The sequence below is a fragment of the Bombina bombina genome, chromosome 10 (assembly GCF_027579735.1).
Source record: "Bombina bombina isolate aBomBom1 chromosome 10, aBomBom1.pri, whole genome shotgun sequence".
Lineage (NCBI taxonomy): Eukaryota > Metazoa > Chordata > Amphibia > Anura > Bombinatoridae > Bombina > Bombina bombina.
In genome coordinates, this window is record NC_069508.1 from 88,181,765 (window position 1) to 88,203,018 (window position 21,254).

The 21,254-nt window shown below is 39.2% G+C and overlaps 1 protein-coding gene across 1 annotated transcript in view; it reads right to left on the minus strand.

Moving 5' to 3' along the window:
* The window catches only part of LOC128640813 (uncharacterized), a 74,908-nt gene that overhangs the window by 28,712 nt on the left and 24,942 nt on the right, over positions 1-21,254 (minus strand). The window contains exon 2 of the mRNA XM_053693238.1: positions 5,219-5,252. Coding sequence (XP_053549213.1) covers positions 5,219-5,252 — 34 coding nt within the window. The remainder of the gene's footprint in view (positions 1-5,218; positions 5,253-21,254) is intronic.

Below are 21,254 nucleotides of genomic sequence, written 5' to 3' on the forward strand. Positions count from 1 at the left end.
ATTCCCTGGTAACCATTCCTATGTCTCCACTTTGTCTACCTATAATCATTGTATCAGATAATGTCTAACTTTAATACATCCTAGCCACCCCACCCCCCTTCTAATTTGCAAGTGTGCAACTCCTGGCTAGCTAGACTGCTTGTAACAGCTGTTCAGAATCAGTTCATTACTTTTCACTACTCCATACAGCAGGCCTAAGGCTCATTGAGCCATGGCTCTCTGTTACAAGTAGCTCACAGAGTTACTCACTGGAGTTAGAAACTGGAGGTGGAAACTGCAGTCTCACTAACAGGTAAATGTAATAACTATTCTTCTACACAGTACTCTCTATGTCTTTTCTGCTCACTCTGTCTGCCCTTCTCCTAAAAATCACTGCATGTCCCTATAACAACAACCCCCACACTATCCATTTCTCACCCTCCCTTCTCTCATCCCCTATGCTGTCCTCTCATGAACTACTCTGTTTCCTTAGAAACACTTCCCCTTCTAACTCTCCTGTATCTAGTCATACGCGCTCCTACAAGTCTCACTCTCACCTTCTGTCACTCTCACTGCTACTACTGCTTGCTTGTGGTGACATCTCTCCTAACCCTGGCCCTGCAGCAATCACCACACTTTTACACTCTCGCTCTGTCTCCCACTGCAAAAACTCTAGGTCACGCAATACCAACAATCTCATCTCCATTAACCCGCAGCGCTTATCACCTCTCTTTTCTTGTGCCCTCTGGAATGCTCGCTCTGTCTGTAACAAACTTATAACTGTTCACGACATGTTTGTTTCCAACGCTTTTAACCTTTTAGCAATCACTGAAACCTGGCTATCTTCCTCTGACACTGCTTGCATTGCTGCTCTCACACACAGTGGTTTCCACTTTAGCCACACACCTAGGCCAGGTGAGAGATATGGTGGCAGTGTTGGCATCTTACTCTCCCCCTCCTGCTCCTATCAGTATCTATCCCCATTTCCATCTTTCTCCTTTTCTTCCTTTGAAGTCCACTGCATTTGCCTGTTCTCCCCCCTCTCTCTCAGAGTGGCAGTTATCTATCGCCCCCCCTGGACCTACCTTGAAATTCCTTGACAACTTTGCTGCCTGGCTTCCTTACTTTCTCTCTACAAATACACCTGCTCTAATCCTAGGGGATTTCAATATTCCCATTGACAAACCATTTGCCCCTGCTGCCTCTAAACTTCTCTCACTCACTAACTCCTTTGGCCTCTCACAATCCACCCTATTCCCTACCCACCGCGATGGACACTCAATTGATCTGGTATTCTCCTATCTCTGCTCTCTCTCTAATGTTGCATGTCGCCCATTTCCCATCTCAGTCCACCATCTGCTCACCTTTAATCTTAATATACAGACTAAACCTACTTCCCCCCTCGCCCCCACACCTGTAGAAATCTGCACACTGTAGAACCTCCGCAACTCTCCAACCTTATTCAAATGCACCTCCCCCACAGTTCCACAATATCCTGCCCTGACCTTGCAATAACCCACTATAACAATACCCTCTCCTCTGCACTTGACACACTCGCTCCTCCCCAACTTTGCAAAGCCCCACGTTGTCAGCTCCAGCCCTGGCACTCCCATCAAACACGTCACCTACAAAAATGCTCCCACACTGCTAAACGTGCCTGAAGGAAATCCCACTCTGAACCTGATTTCATGCACTATAAGTTCATTCTTCACTCTTACACCTTTGCCCTTCACCTAGCTAAGCAAATCTACTTCTCTTTTCTTATATCCACTCACTCCTCAAACCCTAAAAGACTCTTCTCCATTTTCAAATCTCTCCTCTACCCACCTGCACCTCCCCCCTATCTGCATTTAGTGCTCAAGACCTGGCTGACTACTTTTTCAATAAAACACTTACCATCCAAAGAAACATCCCAACACAAGCCTGCAATCTCCCATCTTCACTCCCAGTCACCCCCTCTGCCACTCTCTGCACCCTCCTCCCAACTACTGAGAGTGAAGTGGCTTCCCTATTGTCTTCCTCACGCCTCACTACCTGCCCACTTGACCCTATTCCTTCACATCTAATACCTTCTCTGTCTCCCACCCTCACTCCAGCTCTTACTCATATATTCAACCTATCCCTTTCTACCACCTCAATCCCTGCCTCCTTCAAACATGCAAAGGTCACCCCATCCTCAAAAAACCTCCCTTGACCCTAACTCTCCTGCAAACTACTGCCCCATATCACCGCTCCCGCTAGCTTCAAAAATCCTTGAAAAACTAGCTTTTGATCGCCTAACCCACTTCCTGTCCTCCAACTCATTGCTCGACCCTCTGCAATCTGGCTTCCGTGCCCAACACTCAACTGAAACTGCCCTCATCATGGTTACTAACGACCTGCTTTCTGCTAAAAACAAAGGCTACAACTCTATACTCATCTTACTTGACCTCTCTGCTGCCTTTGACACTGTTGACCATCCCCTTCTCCTACGGACTCTCAGCTCTCTTGGGCTCTGTGACACGGCCCTCTCCTGGATTCACTCTTATCTCTCTAACAGATTCTTCTCTTTCTCTTTTGCTGGTGACTCCTCCTCTCCATTGCCTCTGTCTGTTGGAGTACCTCAAGGCTCTGTCCTGGCCATCTACACTTCTCTATTTACACTTCTTCACTGGGTAAACTTATCAACAGCTTTGGTTTCAACTACCACCTCTATGTTGATGATACCCAGATCTACCTTTCCATCCCTACACTCTCTCCTTCTGTCAATTCTCACATTAGCGACTGCTTATCTGGCATTTCCTCCTGGATGGCCTCTCACCACCTAAAAATTAACATGTCCAAAACTGAACTACTTCTAATCCCCCCCTCTAACTCTACTCCAGTTTCTAATTTTTCCATTACGGTTGGCGGCACCACTATCTCCCCATCACCCCAAGTCTGCTGCCTCAGAGTCACACTTGACTCAAATCTGTCCTTCATTCCCCACATCCAATTGCTCTCTTCATCCTGCTGCAACCACCTAGGCAATATCTCCAAAATTTGTCCGTTTCTGAGTGCTGAAACTACTAAACAGCTAATCCACTCCCTGGTAATTTCCCAACTTGACTACTGTAATAACTTACTATCTGGCCTCCATATCTCCCACCTCTCTCCCCTTCAACCCATGCTAAATGCATCTGCAAGGCTAATCCACCTTTCTTGATGCTCTGCTTTTGCTGCACCTCTCTGTGAGTCCCTTCACTGGCTCCCCATTCACAGCAGAATTAAATTCAAAATTCTCACCCTGACCTACAAAGCCCTCACCAATGCTGCCCCAACCTACCTGTCCTCACTCATCAACAAATATACCCCAACCCGCCCCCTAAGAGCCAACAATGACCTGCTTCTTGAATCCTCTACCATCACCTCCTCTCATGCTAAACTACAGGACTTCTCTCATGCGGCACCAACCCTCTGGAACGCACTTCCTCGAGCTGTCACTTTCCTCTAACCTCTCCTCCTTTAAACATTCCCCAAAGACCTTTTTGTTCAGGGCAGCTATCACCCAACTCATTAACAAACTAACTTAACTTACCCAACAAGTTACCCTCATCTATCTCCTCACTAATATCATTCTCACCTTTGCAGTCTCCATCTCCTCTTTCCCATCCTCCCACCCATCTAGATTGTAAGTTCCCACAGGAATAGGGCCCTCAATTACCCCTGTATTTGTCTGTAAAATGTTGTCTCCTATTGTATTGTTTCTCCGTTGTACTTTTATCCTTGTACCCATGGGCAGTGCTGCGGAATCTGTTGGCGCTTTATAAATAAAGAATAATGATAATAATAACACCTTATTAAATAGTTACTTTTAATATCTGTTATTTTAAACCAAAATAAATTAAGTAATTTTAATACAATTATTCAATATAAAAAAATGATGTTGGAATTCGCTGCTGGAAGAAGAAGACTGCCCCTCCATTCACAGTGTTTAAACAGGCAATGATATCACAAATTTCTTTCGAACTAGTAAATACAAACGCACTGCTTGATAGTCAGATTCGAGCTTTCTTTGATAAATGGCTAACTCTAATTTTAGAACAACCTAGTAATATACAATACTCCCTAACAAAATGCTTCCATAATTCAGATTTTTTTGGAACTTTAGTTCTAAACAACATCTTTCCTTTTGCATGGTATCAATAATATAATTCGAAGCAAATGGGTATAAGCAGGATCTCCTTCCCTCCCTCCCCTTGTTGGGCTTTTGCTCTGTTCGTTTTTCTGTTTTGCTGCCCCTTTTTTTTTTTTTTCTTTTTTTTCTTCTCTCTCTCTTTCTTTTTCTTTCTCTTCCTTTTCTTTTTCTCTCCCCATTTTTTTTTTTACTTTTAAGTTTAGTAGGAATTGCAGCACAAGAGTACATGAAGATTATAAGATAGGATTACACGACAAGTTTAATACACTGTATAAATAATGTTTATTTAATTTTAATTAATGGAAGGGTTTCTCTTTTTTTCTTCTCCTGTATCATGACTGACTGGAAACTCTCTGTTGTATCCATGAAATTTCTTTGATATGGCTTATGCCCTGTAATGTACTCTGTGCTTGAAATAATAAAAAAGATATACAAAAAAAAAAAAATAAAAAAAAAAATTGCTGTCAATTTTACAGTAAATAGACAGCCTTTATCTCCCTCTCACATGATGCAAAGTTGTGTAAACCAGGGCAGGTTCAATCTAATGACATGAAACAAATGTGTTTAATGCCCACATTGTTGTTTTTTTTAATTTTGCATTAGTAGAACCTGAACAACTAACCATGAGTAGCTTTTAGCTTGACAAAGGGTACAGTCATTTGACATAGCTGATTTTAACAACTTTCCAATGAACTTCTATTCTCTAATTTGCTTAATTCACTTGATATCCTTTGTTGAAAAGCATATCTAAATAGGGTCAGTAGCTGCTTATTGGTGGCTGCACATAGATGCCTGCCTTGTGTGATTAACTCACCCATATGCATTGCAATTTGTTCAACAAAGGATATCTATAGAATTAAGCAAATTAGATTACAGAAGTAAATTTGACTGTGGATAAAAATAGTTTTGTCTATTTGAATCATGAAAGAAAAATGTTGACTTTTATGTCCCTTTAAGAATAATTTTTTTTCTTCAAAATTCACTATTAAATTGATAAATAATTTGATAGGCTTTTCTTAAGGATTGGAATCAACCCCAAATTCAAAGACATTATAAAGAAATGGTAACATGCAATATACTTACCCATGTTGGCATGGATGTAGCAAACATGTTGTGCCTAGAATGAGAATTTATGGAAAGTATTGAATAAAATATACAGAATATAAGGCAGCCCTGTTTAGTCTTACTTCATTATTACAAAAACATATTTTTACCATTTGTTTAGGAATTAAAATGTATTTTCACATGAAGCAACATGTAATCTTTAAAGGGACAGTCAACACCTTAGTCATCTTAAAGTCTTACCTTAGATTAAACTGGAAATATCCTCCTGCACACTTTCTATATAATGCAGCAGGAACAGTAAAACAGTTATTTTAAAGTGAATATTGTTTCTGACCATTTTGAAATGGCTGCCAAGCTCCACCCACTGATGACATCACAATCTGGGCTGCATCTAAGCAATCTGCTGAATAACATTGACAATCTGTTGAATCCAACTAGTGAGTCTTTTGTGATTGGATGCCATATGCAGCCCAGATCATGGTGTCATCAGAGGCTGGGCTTGGCAGACATTTCAAAGTGGCCAGAAACAATATTTATTTTAAAATACATTTTACTGTTCCTGCTGCATTATATAGAAAAGGTGCAGGAGGCTATTTGCAACTTAATCTAAGGTAAGACTTTAAGATGACCAAGGTGTAGACTGTCCCTTTAAGCAATAAAATATTTTTCATTTAAAAAAAAAAAAAAGCAACAATATTTTATTTTTCATATAAGGTATTTAGGAAGAAAGCATTATTTAATTTGTATGATTGTTTGAAATACATAATCCCCAATTGTCTTAATCCAGATGTACTTTAGTCTAAACTTAAAGAGACATCATATCCTATTTTTTTCTTTCATGAATCAGATAGAGCAAGTGGTTTTTAAACAAATTTCCAATTTACTTCTATTATCTAATTTGTTTTGTTCTTTTGATATCCTTTAGTAAAAAGTCTACCTAGGTAGATATAGGAGCTAATGATTGGTGGCTGCACATATATTCCTCATGTTATTGACTCACCCAATGCATTCAGCTACCTCCCTGTAGTGCATTGTTGCTTCTTCAACAAAAGATACCAAGCGAATGAAGCAAATTACATAATAGAAGTAAATTGAAAAATGCTTAAAATTGAATTATGAAAGAAAAAAATCTGGGTTTCATGTCCCTTTAATATAAACCAAATTTTCTATATTGACTCCCACCTCTCCTAGAAAATAGTTCAGTATTGCTGTCACCTGTGCTTTGTCCTTGTAGAGTACAAGAAGATAAGCATGGTGAATTCTGATTTTGCCCTGCATAGAGCATCCACAAAATTTAGAGGATTATTTTAATTCTTGGCTTTTTACAGACCAGGGGGTCGATCCGATATAAATCGTCGCCCGCAAAAGCCGGCGACGCCAATATTTGCGCGGGTTTGGTATCACATATACGGCGTAACCTAGAAGTTACGCCCGTATATTTCTGCCGTCGGCCGCAGTTTTTTGGGCCATAGGCAGGTATACCAAACCCGCGCAGTTTGGTATCCAATATGCAGCGTAAGGACTTACGTGGCGAAAATGGAGAAAACTTACTCCATTTTCACCTCGCCACAAAAAGCAGCCGTAAGAAGCCTTACGCTGACTATTGGAGCCCCGTAACTTCCTAAACTGGCTGCTAAAATAAACCTAACACCTAACGCATGCGCAATGTCTATCTCCCTGTCAACCGCGATCTGCTAAAATAAACCTAACACCTAACGCATGCGCAATGTCTATCTACCTGTCAACCGCGATCCCCCCCCCCGAAATCCCTAATAAAGTTATTAACCCCTAAACCGCCGCTCCCGGACCCCGCCGCCATCTACATAAACTAACCCCCTACTGTGAGCCCCTAAAACCGCCGCCATCTACCTTATCTATCCCCTAATCTGACCCCTTACACCGCCGCCACCTATATAAAAATTATTAACCCCTAATCTAATCCCCCTATACCGCCGCCAGCTATATTAATATTATTAACCCCTAATGTAAGCCCCTTACACCGCCGCCATCTCTATTAAAATGATTAACCCCTAATTGAATCTACCTACCCCGCCGCCAGCTATATTATCTATATTAACCCTAAGTATATTATAGTTAATATAGGTATTACATTATATATATTAACTATATTAACCCTAATTATATTAGGGTTAATATAGTTAATATAGTTACTATAGTATTTATATTAACTATATTAACTCTATCTAACCCTAACACCCCTAACTAAATTTATATTAAATTAATCTAATTCATTTATAAACTAAAATATTCCTATTTAAATCTAAATACTTACCTATAAAATAAACCCTAAGATAGCTACAATATAATTAATAATTACATTTTAGCTATGTTAGGGTTAATATTTATTTTACAGGTAAATTGTTAATTATTTTAACTAGGTATAATAGATATTAAATAGTTATTAACTATTTAATATCTACCTAGTTAAAATAATTACCCAATTACCTGTAAAATAAATCCTAACCTAAGTTACAAATACACCTACACTATCAATAAATTTAATAAACTACAAATATCTATCTAAAAATACAATTAAATTAACTAAACTAAATTACAAAAAAAAAAAAAACACTAAATTACAAAAAATAAAAAAAAAGATTACAAGATTTTTAAGCTAATTACACCTATTCTAAGCCCCCTAATAAAATAATAAACTCCCAAAATAAAAAAAATTCCCTGCCCTATTCTAAATTAAACAAATTTCAAAGCTCTTTACCTTACCAGCCCTTAAAAGGGCCTTTTGTGGGGCATGCCCCAAAGAATTCAGCTCTTTTGCATACAACAAATACAATCCCCCCCCCCCCCCATTACAACCCACCACCCACATACCCCTATTCTAAAACCACCCAAACCCCCCTTAAAAAAGCCTAACACTACCCCCCTGAAGATCTCCCTACCTTGTCTTCACCACACCGGGCCGAACTCCTGATCCGATCCGGGCGATGTCTTCCTCCAAGCGGCAAAGAAGAATTCTTCCTCCGGCGACGTCTTCCTCCAAGCGGCAGCAAAGTCTTCATTCTTCCGGCGGCATCTTCAATCTTCTTTCTTCGCTCCGCCGCCGCGGAGCATCCATCCCGGCCGACTGCTGTACTACGAATGATGTACCTTTAAATGACGTCATCCAAGATGGCGTCCGCCGAATTCCGATTGGCTGATAGGATTCTATCAGCCAATCGGAATTAAGTTAGAAAAATCTGATTGGCTGATTGAATCAGCCAATCAGATTCAAGTTCAATCCGATTGGCTGATCCAATCAGCCAATCAGATTGAGCTTGCATTCTATTGGCTGTTCCGATCAGCCAATAGAATGCGAGCTTAATCTGATTGGCTGTTCGGATCAGCCAATCGGATTGAACTTGAATCTGATTGGCTGATTCAATCAGCCAATCAGATTTTTCTAACTTAATTCCGATTGGCTGATAGAATCCTATCAGCCAATCGGAATTCGGCGGACGCCATCTTGGATGACGTCATTTAAAGGTACATCATTCGTAGTACAGCAGTCGGCCGGGATGGATGCTCCGCGGCGGCGGAGCGAAGAAAGAAGATTGAAGATGCCGCCGGAAGAATGAAGACTTTGCTGCCGCTTGGAGGAAGACGTCGCCGGAGGAAGAATTCTTCTTTGCCGCTTGGAGGAAGACATCGCCCGGATCGGATCAGGAGTTCGGCCCGGTGTGGTGAAGACAAGGTAGGGAGATCTTCAGGGGGGTAGTGTTAGGCTTTTTTAAGGGGGGTTTGGGTGGTTTAAGAATAGGGGTATGTGGGTGGTGGGTTGTAATGGGGGGGGGGATTGTATTTGTTGTATGCAAAAGAGCTGAATTCTTTGGGGCATGCCCCACAAAAGGCCCTTTTAAGGGCTGGTAAGGTAAAGAGCTTTGAAATTTGTTTAATTTAGAATAGGGCAGGGAATTTTTTTTATTTTGGGGGTTTATTATTTTATTAGGGGGCTTAGAATAGGTGTAATTAGCTTAAAAATCTTGTAATCTTTTTTTTTATTTTTTGTAATTTAGTGTTTGTTTGTTTTTGTAATTTAGTTTAGTTAATTTAATTGTATTTTTAGATAGATGTTTGTAGTTTATTAAATTTATTGATAGTGTAGGTGTATTTGTAACTTAGGTTAGGATTTATTTTACAGGTAATTGGGTAATTATTTTAACTAGGTAGATATTAAATAGTTAATAACTATTTAATATCTATTATACCTAGTTAAAATAATTAACAATTTACCTGTAAAATAAATATTAACCCTAACATAGCTAAAATGTAATTATTAATTATATTGTAGCTATCTTAGGGTTTATTTTATAGGTAAGTATTTAGATTTAAATAGGAATATTTTAGTTTATAAATGAATTAGATTAATTTAATATAAATTTAGTTAGGGGTGTTAGGGTTAGATAGAGTTAATATAGTTAATATAAATATTATAGTAACTATATTAACTATATTAACCCTAATATAATTAGGGTTAATATAGTTAATATACATAATGTAATAACTATATTAACTATAATATACTTAGGGTTAATATAGATAATATAGCTGGCGGCGGGGTAGGTAGATTAAATTAGGGGTTAATCATTTTAATAGAGATGGCGGCGGTGTAAGGGGCTTACATTAGGGGTTAATAATTTTAATATAGATGGCGGCGGTGTTAGGGGCTCACTTTAGGGGGTTATAGATATAATCTAGCTGGCGGCGGGGTACGGGAGCGGCGGTTTAGGGGTTAATAACTTTATTAGGTTGCGGCGGGGTACGGGAGCGGCGGTTTAGGGGTTAATAGCTTTTTTATTGTTAGGCAAGTGAGGGGGGATAGCGGATAGAGGGTTAGACAGTGCGGGCTATGTTAGGGAGGCGTGTTAGACAGTGCGGGCTATGTTAGGGAGGCGTGTTAGACTGTGCGGGCTATGTTAGGGAGGCGTGTTAGACAGTGCGGGTGTTTTAGACTTTAGTCAGGTTTTATAGGCGCCGGCAGTTTCTAACGTGCCGCAAGTCACTGGCGACGCCAGAAATTTGTACTTACGCAGATTTCTGGACATCGCTGGTTTGTCAGACTTACGGCACGTTAGCATCTGACGGCGACCTATATGGGATAGCTCGAGTTGCGAGCTGAAACTGCGGGCGACGCCGGTTCCCTCGCTTGCGCCGCAAACTGCGATCTATATCGGATCGCGCCCCAGGAAAAAACCTAAACCTAAAATGGGCCGGCTCCTAAGCTTACATTCCTGCTTTTTAGATAAAGATTGCAAGAGAATGAAGAAAATTTGATAATAGGAGTAAATTAGAAAGTTGTATGCTCTATCTGAATCATGAAAGAAAAAAAAAATGGGTTTAGTGTCCCTTTAGGTTTCTCCATGATAGGACCTTTATTTTGATATTTATTCTTTATTTTCTACATTGACCTGAACCTTAAAAATACATGCTATGTTTGTAAAATACCAGCTAGAGGGCAACCTTATACACAGCCTAAAGACAATCTATGGGCTGCTGTGAGATGTAAACATTACGAACAACTGGGGAGGAGACTGAATCCTATGCTGATATAAAGAGGTGTTGTGCAAATACAACAAAACTGCAACACCAGCAGAGATACTGAAGGACTTGCAGCAGCAGTGAGTAACTTGCAGCTACGCGAGCAGGATAGCAGATGTTCCTTTTTATAATATATGAAAAGACTGTTGGTCTTTGTGATAGAAAGATGAGAGCTGGTAAAGGCACAGTATACACTAATTTCCATAGAACTGCATGTTATAGACACTGCTATAAAGAATATGCACAGATACTGATCTAAAAAACCAGTATAAAACCTATTAAAAACTTAGAAGCTCCCAGTTTAGCACTGTTGATAAGGTTAGGCTGGGACACCCACTGAAAGGGACTGGGAAAGCAGGAAGAGCAGACACTCCCCCCACCCCTGAATATGAAAAGACAGATTATACAAACAGGAGTCTGTATACATCAGTATGCATCTAAAACTTTAGGGCTTGGTTAGGAGTTGGAAAATCAGCACAATATTATTTTAAAATAAGCAAAACTATACATTTTTTGCAAAAACACTACCAGATAGCTATATAAACAGATCATCTACAAAACATTTATGCAAAGAAAAATCTAGTGTACAATGTCTCTTTAAGGATTTTATCTTGACTACTGTAAACGGCACTGTCTCAAACAAGCACTCTTACAGCTTCCATATGCAATAAATGTGCAACTGCTATATATTTATAGCAAAGCACATGTAGAGGGGTTATATATACTGATTTGTTTTCTTACTAAAATATAATTGAACTATTGGGTTTACGCTGTGCATTCTTTTCTTTGCTTGCTACACCCAAATACACAGCAACAATTAATCAGCACTTCTGTTACAATTGCTCCACCCAAAAGCTTAACATATTTTCACTGGTCTTCAGAGATCACAGCACACAGTGTATTATTGACAACTTTTGATCATTTTTTCATTACTTTTGAGCTGTGTATTTCCTCAGCTACTCCCCTTTCCTTCGTGTGACTGCCAAGAGCTCCTCCCCTTTGTCACACATTCCTCTTTGACAATGTTTTGACCTCTCCCTACGAGAAAGAATGTTCTGTAAACTTTTCTTTATTTTGCTTTTCTTCCCAGTCTTGCTATTGGATCTTATAAAATCCAAGTGTTCTGCAATATGAACCCAAGGCTCAGTGTAAACAAATATGTCTGTATGCTACTCTGCTTCTCTAAACTGCTGTATACTCAGCACTGTGTATCAGCCAGCCAGTGCAGGAGACAGTCAGCGCAGCTGCCTATAGAAGTGCTTGGCAATATCTATGAATTTATTGCTATTGTGAAGCACAACTCAGTTCTCACATAGGGTTCAATCTTCTAGATAGTAAGTTCCCACAGGAATAGGGCCCTCAATTCCTCCTGTATGTGTTTGTAAATTTTGTCCTGTCTCTTACAAGTTTTATATCATTGTTTTATTTAAATGAATTGCATCCATGGACAGCGCTGGGGAATATGTTGGCGCTTCATAAATAAAGTATAATAATAATAATAATTCTCTAAAGCTCTCTGCTCAGGAAAAATTCCATAAACAAAAATCCACCAATGGTAGAAAGTTATTCTTCACAGGATTATCTGAAGGTAATTACATTTCTGTATGCAAATCAAGATTCACACAATGCAGTAAAGTGCTTAAAGGACCACGAAATACAGTAGTATTGCATAATTAAAGGGCCACTAAACCCAAAATCTTTCTTTCATGATTCAGATAGAGAATAGACATTTAAACAACATTACAATTTACTTCCATAATTTATTTTGCTTCATTTTTTAAATATCCTTATTTGAAGAAAAATCAATGCACATGGTGAGCCAATCACATGATGCTTCTATGTGCAGCAACCAATCAGCAGCTAGTGAGCATATCTAGATATGCTTTTAATCAAAGAATATCAAGAGAAGAAAACAAATTAGATAATATAAGTAAATTAGAAAGATGTTTAAAATTGCATTCTCTTGATTCTCGAGGTTCCGGTGGAAGAGGAGGAGCAAGCACGTGCTGCTGAGCTACCTGCTGAGCTACCTGCTGAGCTACCTGTTTCAGCCCTACAGCTGCTGGCGGTTGTTTTCGCGCCATACCCCAGTCTAGGGGATAGCTAACGGGTTAGCCAAGACAACGCACCTGAACCTGAACAGCGATAAACTCCATCCCGCTGTTATTGCAAGAAGGGAGGTGATATCCCCCCAAACAGACGAATCGAGGCCAACTGGCTTACCCGGCACTCTTAACCAACTGCTCTGAATCATAGACATAATTTGCCGGGTAAACTTAAACCCCCACTACCTCTTCAAAAGGCATAGATAATAACCCAGGAGAAACCCCTTTTACCTTGGAAGATCCCTTTGCTCCTCTGCTCAGCTAAGGACAGAAATAAAGGAAAGTTCAACATTAGACGGCAACAACTGAAGCCGCATCTGTTGCAGCACGTACCTCATCTCCTGTTGCCGGGGTCTGCTTGCAGCGGGCTCTCCGGACTGCGTCTGCCCGGCGCACACTGCTCTCCCCCTTTCCCCCACGAACTGAGCAGAGGCGAGGCTGGGTCCTAATCCAACAGAGGACCAACTGCATCAAAGTCAGTACAGACGGGCCCACCCACCGCTGTGGTTGAATCCTTTCTCACCCCTCCCGCCAGCGTGCCCGGCATCACGGAACTCACACTGCGGAGTGATACTGAATCCTACATGTCTCCCTGAGGTGGCCCTCCCCTTGAGACTCCTCGCTGGATCTTTGGCTGTAGCGCAGATCACCCCATCCCTCTCCCACCGGTGCTGCGTGAGAGGGACTGGAGTAAGCGCTATCTGGAGGGCTAGGAACGAAGGAAAAAGCCCCTGCACGTAGGAAGCCTGCCTCTTGTTTCTCTTCCCTCTCTCCCACCGCTGCTGCGTGAGGGAGGGAGAGATAAATAGCTGCCTGAGGTCAAGATAAGGCAGAGGCACCTAAAGCTGCGGGAGCTGCATCTGCAGGTCTCAGGTAGGAGAGACACTCACCGTATATTCAAGAACCCCATCTTCCAGGGCAAGATAGAACACGGGGTACAGCTGGCGAGGAGGGGTGAGTTAACTATGCATCTTTAAGGACTTATCATTGTGCACCTTAAACTGAATGGGCTGCCTGGGTGAAGTTGGGGGAGCAGACAGGGATATCATATTCTTCTCCCAATATTAATATCAAGCATCTCCTTACCAAAGTCATAAAAGGGGGAAGGTAAAAGGGGAAAGAAGAAGAAGGGAAAGGAAAGGAGGGGAAGGGCTGAGTAGCCCTATATTACTCATACTGCACTGAACTGGACGGACCACAGTGGACCGCGGTCCACTTAAATAAGAGCTTTATCTCTCAGACTATCTGTAAACTTTACTAACACCGGCTTGAACTCTGGTAAAGGCTAAAAGAATAGGGGGAGAGGAGGAGAAAAAGAGAAGGGAAGAGGAAAGAGCTAGTTGCTTTATATCTAATGAACATATTACTAACGTTGATTGTTTATTTTCTGGCTGACAGATTAACAGCTGCTTTCACCACGAAAAATCTGCTATTAAACTAATATGGACATTCATGTTTATCTTGCTTGCAGAATAACAACCTAACTGCTGGACATTTCATCTCCTAACATATTGATTAAATGCATACCTAAAATTTATAAGCTTTAAGGAAAATCTAATACACTGCATATTCTGTTCTAAATGTTTAGGATCTAAGTTACTCTTTTATCCTTCTTTTTTTTCTTCTTTTCTGTAACTAACAATTTCTTCTAACTGTGTTTTTCTTGTGGCACAAGAGCAATTTGATTTTGTTGTCTAGGCAGATACGCTGTCCCAAGATTAATTGGTCTAATTTCACACTTTGAGATTCGAAAAACCAGGACACAGGTTTCCCTTCACTTAAAATATATCTAAAAGCCTGGAAATATTAGATTTTAGTTATAAAGGTAAGAAAGGCCTAATATAACAAAAATAATAAGAGAACTAAAATCTATACCTACTTACTTTGATTAGGGGAACCTAATGATATTAAAGTAAACCTGAGTTCCTTTTTTTTAGAGAAGGATTTGGTTCTCTTGTCTCTAAGCTACACGTCATAGGCTCTCTGACTGGTATGGGGACTCTCAATTATAGGAAGCCACACACATCACTTCACTAAAACCAAGGGTGCCAACATATAAATCCCCCCTTTTTTTTTTTTTTTTTTTCCTCTTTTCTTCTCCCCCGTCCCTCACTCTCCTCACTCCCTCCCCTAAACCTCCTCACTCACTTGTCACTCACATCCCTATCCCTTCCAATAAAATCACGAATGTTTTGCAGCACAGCACAAGTTAATAATTGATCATCACTCACACCATTATCACGTCTTATGGACAAATTCCTCCACAGCCACTCTCGGACTCCCCCACCAGCCATGACAGCTAAAGTAAGAGATAGAAAAAATAAAAATAGCATAGAGCTACCCACAGAGGAACAATCAACCCCAACCAATCCCTTACACTTAAGTGAAACATTTAACATGCAGGCTCTGGTGACAAACATTGCAGAAGCTTTAAATCCTAAGTTTGATGCCCTTAGGGCAGAGATCAAACAAGAAATTGTATCACTATCGCAAGAACTGAGACACTTCACTAACAGGATTAGTGAAGTGGAACAAAGGGTCTCTGATCTTGAGGATCTCACACTTACTCATAGTGCAAGCATAGATGCCACCGCAACTAGTCTGTCCAAAATGCAAATCAAAATTGAAGATTTGGAAAATAGGGCCAGAAGGAACAACATCCGCATTATTGGCATACCTGAGGGGAAACAGCCTGAGAATCTAAATTTATTTATCACAGACACTTTAGTACAGTTACTTAAAATCCCTCCTAGCAATGCTCAAATAGTGGTAGAAAGGGCCCATAGAATAGGGAGGATGCAGGTTGATAATAGGGGCAATAATAGACCTAGGCCAGTAATAGCCAAATTGCTCAATTTCACTGATAAGGTAACCCTTCTACAACATTTTCGTAAAAATCAGCCCATCATGTTTAAAGAGAACAAGATTCTCCTATTTCAAGACTATTCAGCAGAGACGTCAGCGAGGAGAAGAAATATTGCTCCAATCTGCTCTAAATTTATTCAGCAGGGTTATCAGGCCTTAATTATGTACCCATCTAAACTTAAAGTTTTTGCCAGAGGAGGAACTCACCTTTTTGAAGGTGCACAAGAGGCAGAAAAATTCTTAAATCAATTAAGCTCTAGTGAGTAAACCGAACAGATATCAAGGACTCACTGTCATTGTTTTTTATCTTTCTTTTAAGGTAATGCTGACAGCGAAACTAGCCCAAAATAGCGTAGGTGTCTTGCGGGGGGTTTCCCTTTTTTTTTTTTTTTTTTTTTTTTCTCTCTCCAATTTCATATATCTATCTACTAAACTAAATGCTTAATTTTAAAATAGTATCTTGGAACGTAGGAGGTATCACCACTCCTATAAAGAGGAAGTCAATCATTTCTCAATTAAGGAAAATGAATACAGAAATAGCTTTCCTCCAGGAAACGCATCTTACCCTAGAAGAAGTTTTGAAGTTAAAAACATCATGGGTTAAGGAAGTGTTCGCCACTTCAGGACAGGGGAGAAAGAGAGGGGTAGCTATTTTGGTGGGGAAAAAGATCAATTCAGAAATTCTGCATGTTGGGACAGACCCAGAGGGGAGATCAGTGATCTTAAAAATAAAAATTGATAATCGTGTGTTCACAATGTGTAATGTTTATGCACCTAACACTCTTGATCCAGAGTTCTGGAATCAATTACAGACAGAGATACTCTCTGTACTGGAGGGTAACCTTATTCTCGCAGGAGATTTCAACATGGCTCCACAGTGTCCACTTGACAGGCTGAGACAAAACACAAAACAGAAAAAACATAAAAAAGACAACTTGGAATCTAAAATTTTCACTAGGCTTATGCAAAACTTAGGTGTTAGGGACATATGGAGGATGCAAAATCCCGATGCTAGAGAATATTCTTGCCTATCTAAAGCCCATAAAACATTATCAAGGATTGATCTTTTTTTGATAGACGAAAGACTCTGCACATTCGAGGTTAAGGCAAAAATCTTTCCTATATGTATATCTGACCATGGGCCAATATCTTTAGATCTCCAAGATAAACAGCCTAAGTTTAAGTTAAATCGCTTCTTTTTCCCCTCTCACTTAGCATCAGACATGAAATTCAAGAACTGGCTAAGAGTTAAATTTAATGACTACGACCTCTGCAACTCAGATTATAGAGATCGTCCTGCCATATTTTGGGAGGCAGCAAAGGCAGTAATAAGAGGGGAAATCATAGCTTATATGGCCATATTAAATAAAAAAAGGCAACAAAGAGATAAGGAATTAACACATGCAGTTATAAACGCATATAACAGATTCCTTCTTGACTCAACTCCTGCAAATTGGACCAAGTATATCAGAGCAAAAAGCAACAAAGATGATTTTTTGCTATACAGAGAAACCCAGAATGAACTAAAACTACAGTCCAAATTATATAAATATGGCAATAAATCTGGGAAACTCCTAGCTAGATTGGTCAAAAGCGAGAAAAAGTCTTCGCTAATCGAAAAACTGGTGCTAGAAGGGAAGGAAGTATCTAAGCATGAAGAAATAGCGCAAGAAATGGAAAAATATTATCAGGAACTCTATTCATCTAGATATTCAGATTCACTTCGAGCAGAGGACTTTTGGAGTAAAATATCAGTCCCCAAGCTACCTACTGACATAGCCGAAGCTATCAATATGCAAATCACAGAGGAAGAAATTAAAAAAACAATTTCTGACCTCGCTCTGAATAAAACTCCTGGGCCAGACGGGTTACCCAATGAGCTATACAAAATACTATCTCCCGAAATATCAACCCATCTTTGTAAATATTATAATTCTATCTATATAAAGGGAGAAGAGATGACAAAACTTTTTACATCCTCCTACACAACCCTAATACTTAAAAGTGGAAAGGATCCAACTTCAAGGGGGTCTTATAGACCAATTGCTCTATTAAATTCTGATTACAAGATCTTTACATCAATCATTGCTCAAAGGTTACAAAAAATACTAGGTGACATCATTCATAAAGACCAAGCTGGTTTCTTAAATGCTCAAAATTCTGCAGCTAAAATTAGAGAGATTTTGGTAACATCAGAATATCTTTTTAATAATGAGGAGGAGGGGAGAAGAGGGGGAAGGACCTCACCAGATCTAGCGGTCATCTCGGTTGATGCCGAGAAGGCCTTCGATTCCGTTCACTACGACCATCTTTTCACTTCATTAGTGAAGTTTGGCTTCACAGGTAATTTCCTTCACTTTATCAAAAATCTTTATAAACAGCCTTATACAAGGCTAATCGTAAATAACTTGTTGTCATCCCAGATAGTACTGGGCAGGGGGACCCGTCAGGGCTGCCCCCTCTCTCCTCTCCTCTTTAACATCTGCATTGAACCTTTGGCAACTGCGATCAGGCAACAACTAGAAGGTATTAAAATACAGGATTATGAAATAAAGTTAGCCCTATATGCAGATGACATTCTAATTTATTTATCAAACAGTAAAAAAAATCTTCCTAAATTACTACAAATCATTGATCAATTTGGGTCCTTTTCTGGATATAAAGTAAATACTACAAAGTCAGAACTATGCTGGCTTAAAAAAAACAGTTCCTCTCCCAGTAATATTCCCTTCCGATTAGTAAAAGATTCATTTAAATATTTGGGTATCCACATCCCGAGTGATCCCAAAGATCTTTATAAGCTTAACATCCTACCAATCATATCAATATTCAGGGAAAAGCTCAGAAACTGGGAGAGTTTGCCACTCTCCATTTCTGGACGGATAGCACTTTTCAAGATGGTCCTCTTTCCAAAACTGTTATATGTTCTACAGAACACGGCGATAATGCTTTTGGACAGGGACATACGAGTAATTAATAGCTTACTTCGGAGGTTCATTTGGCAAAAAGCAAGACCCAGAATCTCCCTGACCAAATTGTCATCTTCTAAAGCTTATGGAGGCTTTGCATTGCCGGACATAAAGTTTTATAATCTGGCATTCTTAGCGCGAATAACGGCGGATTGGATCTGTTCCAGAGACTATGTCCTGAACAACAAATTAGAAGAGAAAATTTGCTATCCATACACACCTATAGCTCTCCTACACTGTGAACTTAAAGAGTGGCCAGTTAATATTAGAGCACTTAAAATGTTCTCAAATCCCCTGAGGGCCTGGAAGAAAATAGGAAAGATCTTTGATTTTAACTGCCAGATATCTCAATATTTACCGTTAATAGGTAATCCTAAATTTCAGGCAGGCATAGACTCAGCGGTGTTTAAACATTGGCACGCATCAGGATTAAACAGACTTATACAATTCGTGGATCAAGAGAGAAAATGTATTATAGCATTTGATGAACTTAAAACTAACTTTAATCTTTCAAACAAGGATTTCTTTGCCTATCTACAGGTAAGGCACTACATCACAGATACTATGAGACCAATTAACTGGCGGTGTGACCTGGGTAGGCTGGAGCTCTGGCTGACGCTGGTAAGGAACGGGTTAATGTCAATTACCCCATGCTACCATCTACTGGGGGAAGGCAAAGGGGAACATCTCCTTGGAAAGTTAACCCAAGCTTGGAGCTTGGTCCTGCCACAAGAGCACATTGACAGCCAATTCATAAAAACCTCTATTTGTAGAGTATCTCAGGCCACAATCTCAGCCACCTGGAGAGAGGCTCATCTAAAACTTTTACATAAATATTATTATACCCCTGAGAAAGCATTTAAGTTCAAGAATCTAAATTTTGATAAATGCCCTAAGTGTTACATGGAGGCCGCAGACCTGAGACACATGATCTGGGATTGTCCATTGATTAGACAATGCTGGTATAAAGTTGAATTCTGGGCAAGAACGTCACTTAAAATCTCCCCTCTGGGTCTTTCACTGGTTCAGGTTATATTCTGTTTAAATAATCCAGAAGAACATAGCCCCAATGGAAAGTTAATTACCATAATTATTTTGGCAGTTAGGTATTTAATCTTCAAGAAGTGGAAGTCAAGAAACTTACCAACAGTACCAGAGATTAAAAATTTTCTTAAAAAGCAATGCATTATAGAGCAGCGAGACACCAATATTGATAAGGAATCGGATATTCAGTCCTTCTTTAATAAGTGGGCACCATTTATTAAATCCCTTACACCGCCAGAAATTGATCAAGTAATATTTCCTTTTCAAAACTCAGAACTGGTACTTTTGGGATTATGGTAAAAGCAAGACACATTATCTTTTCTCTTTCTCCTGGTACGATACAGGAGAATCCTTTTGTTTTTTTTATTTTTATATATTTATAAATATATATATATATTTTTTTTTTTTTTTTTTTTTCCCCCCTCGCAAGACTAACCTTGAACACGTTGATATTACTATCACCTGAGATAGCTTAGGATCTTATCTACAAGACATGACCTTCAATGTAAATCTCCAGGGATGACGATATATGCTCAGAGGAGGGGGGGGTGGGGGGAGAGGGAAAGATTGCTCCTGGCTTTGTTCCTGGCCATAGTTGTGATATTGATATTGACGGTTCTGTTGGGGGGAGGGGAGGGAGGGGAAAAAAAAAATGGGGATAAAATATACTCCAACAGAGAAATTATAATCATTTAGGAATGACAGAATGGAATTTAATTCATAGTATTTTTATTTTATTTCTTTTTTTATTTTTTCTTTATTTCTTTTGCTTGCTGATGTATCTTTGACTGTTTATTCTTTGTTTTGGAAATTATCGAAAAGGTATAAATCTGTTGGAGTTTAATAAAGATGATTTAAAAAAAAAAATTGCATTCTCTTTCTAAATCATAAAAGAAAAAAATGTGGATGGCATGTCCCTTTAACACATGCATAATAAAAAGACAATGCAATAACACTCTGAAATTCAAATAAGCAGTAGATTTTTTTTTATGATAATTCCCCCCTATTTGCCATCCCTCTTTATCATGTGACAGCCATCAGCCAATCACAGAATAGTATCAGTATGCCCTGTGAACTTGTGCAGATGCTCAGTAATAGCTGGTGTCTCAGAAAGTGTGTGTATATATAAAACAATGTGTAAAATACTGTACATTTCTAAATTGGAAAGTTAGTAAAGAGGAAAGTCTCTTAAAACTGCATGCTCGATCTGATTCATGAAAGTTTAATTTTGACTTTAGTGTCTCTTTGATAATAATAATAATAATAATAATAATAATAATAATACTTAAAACAATAAACACTTAAAAAGCATATTGGAAGTTTGATGTAAAAATCATAATCAAAGTAGACAATAAAAATTGTTATTTTTCATAGAAATTTGTATTAAAAAATGTGCAGCAAAGTCCAATTTCTTAATAAAGTGCAGTGAAAAAATGGTTTATATGTACAATGTAAATTTAAAATACAAAGTTAAAATTGTACTAAAAAGTACCACATTATGAGGGTTCTTTATTATTT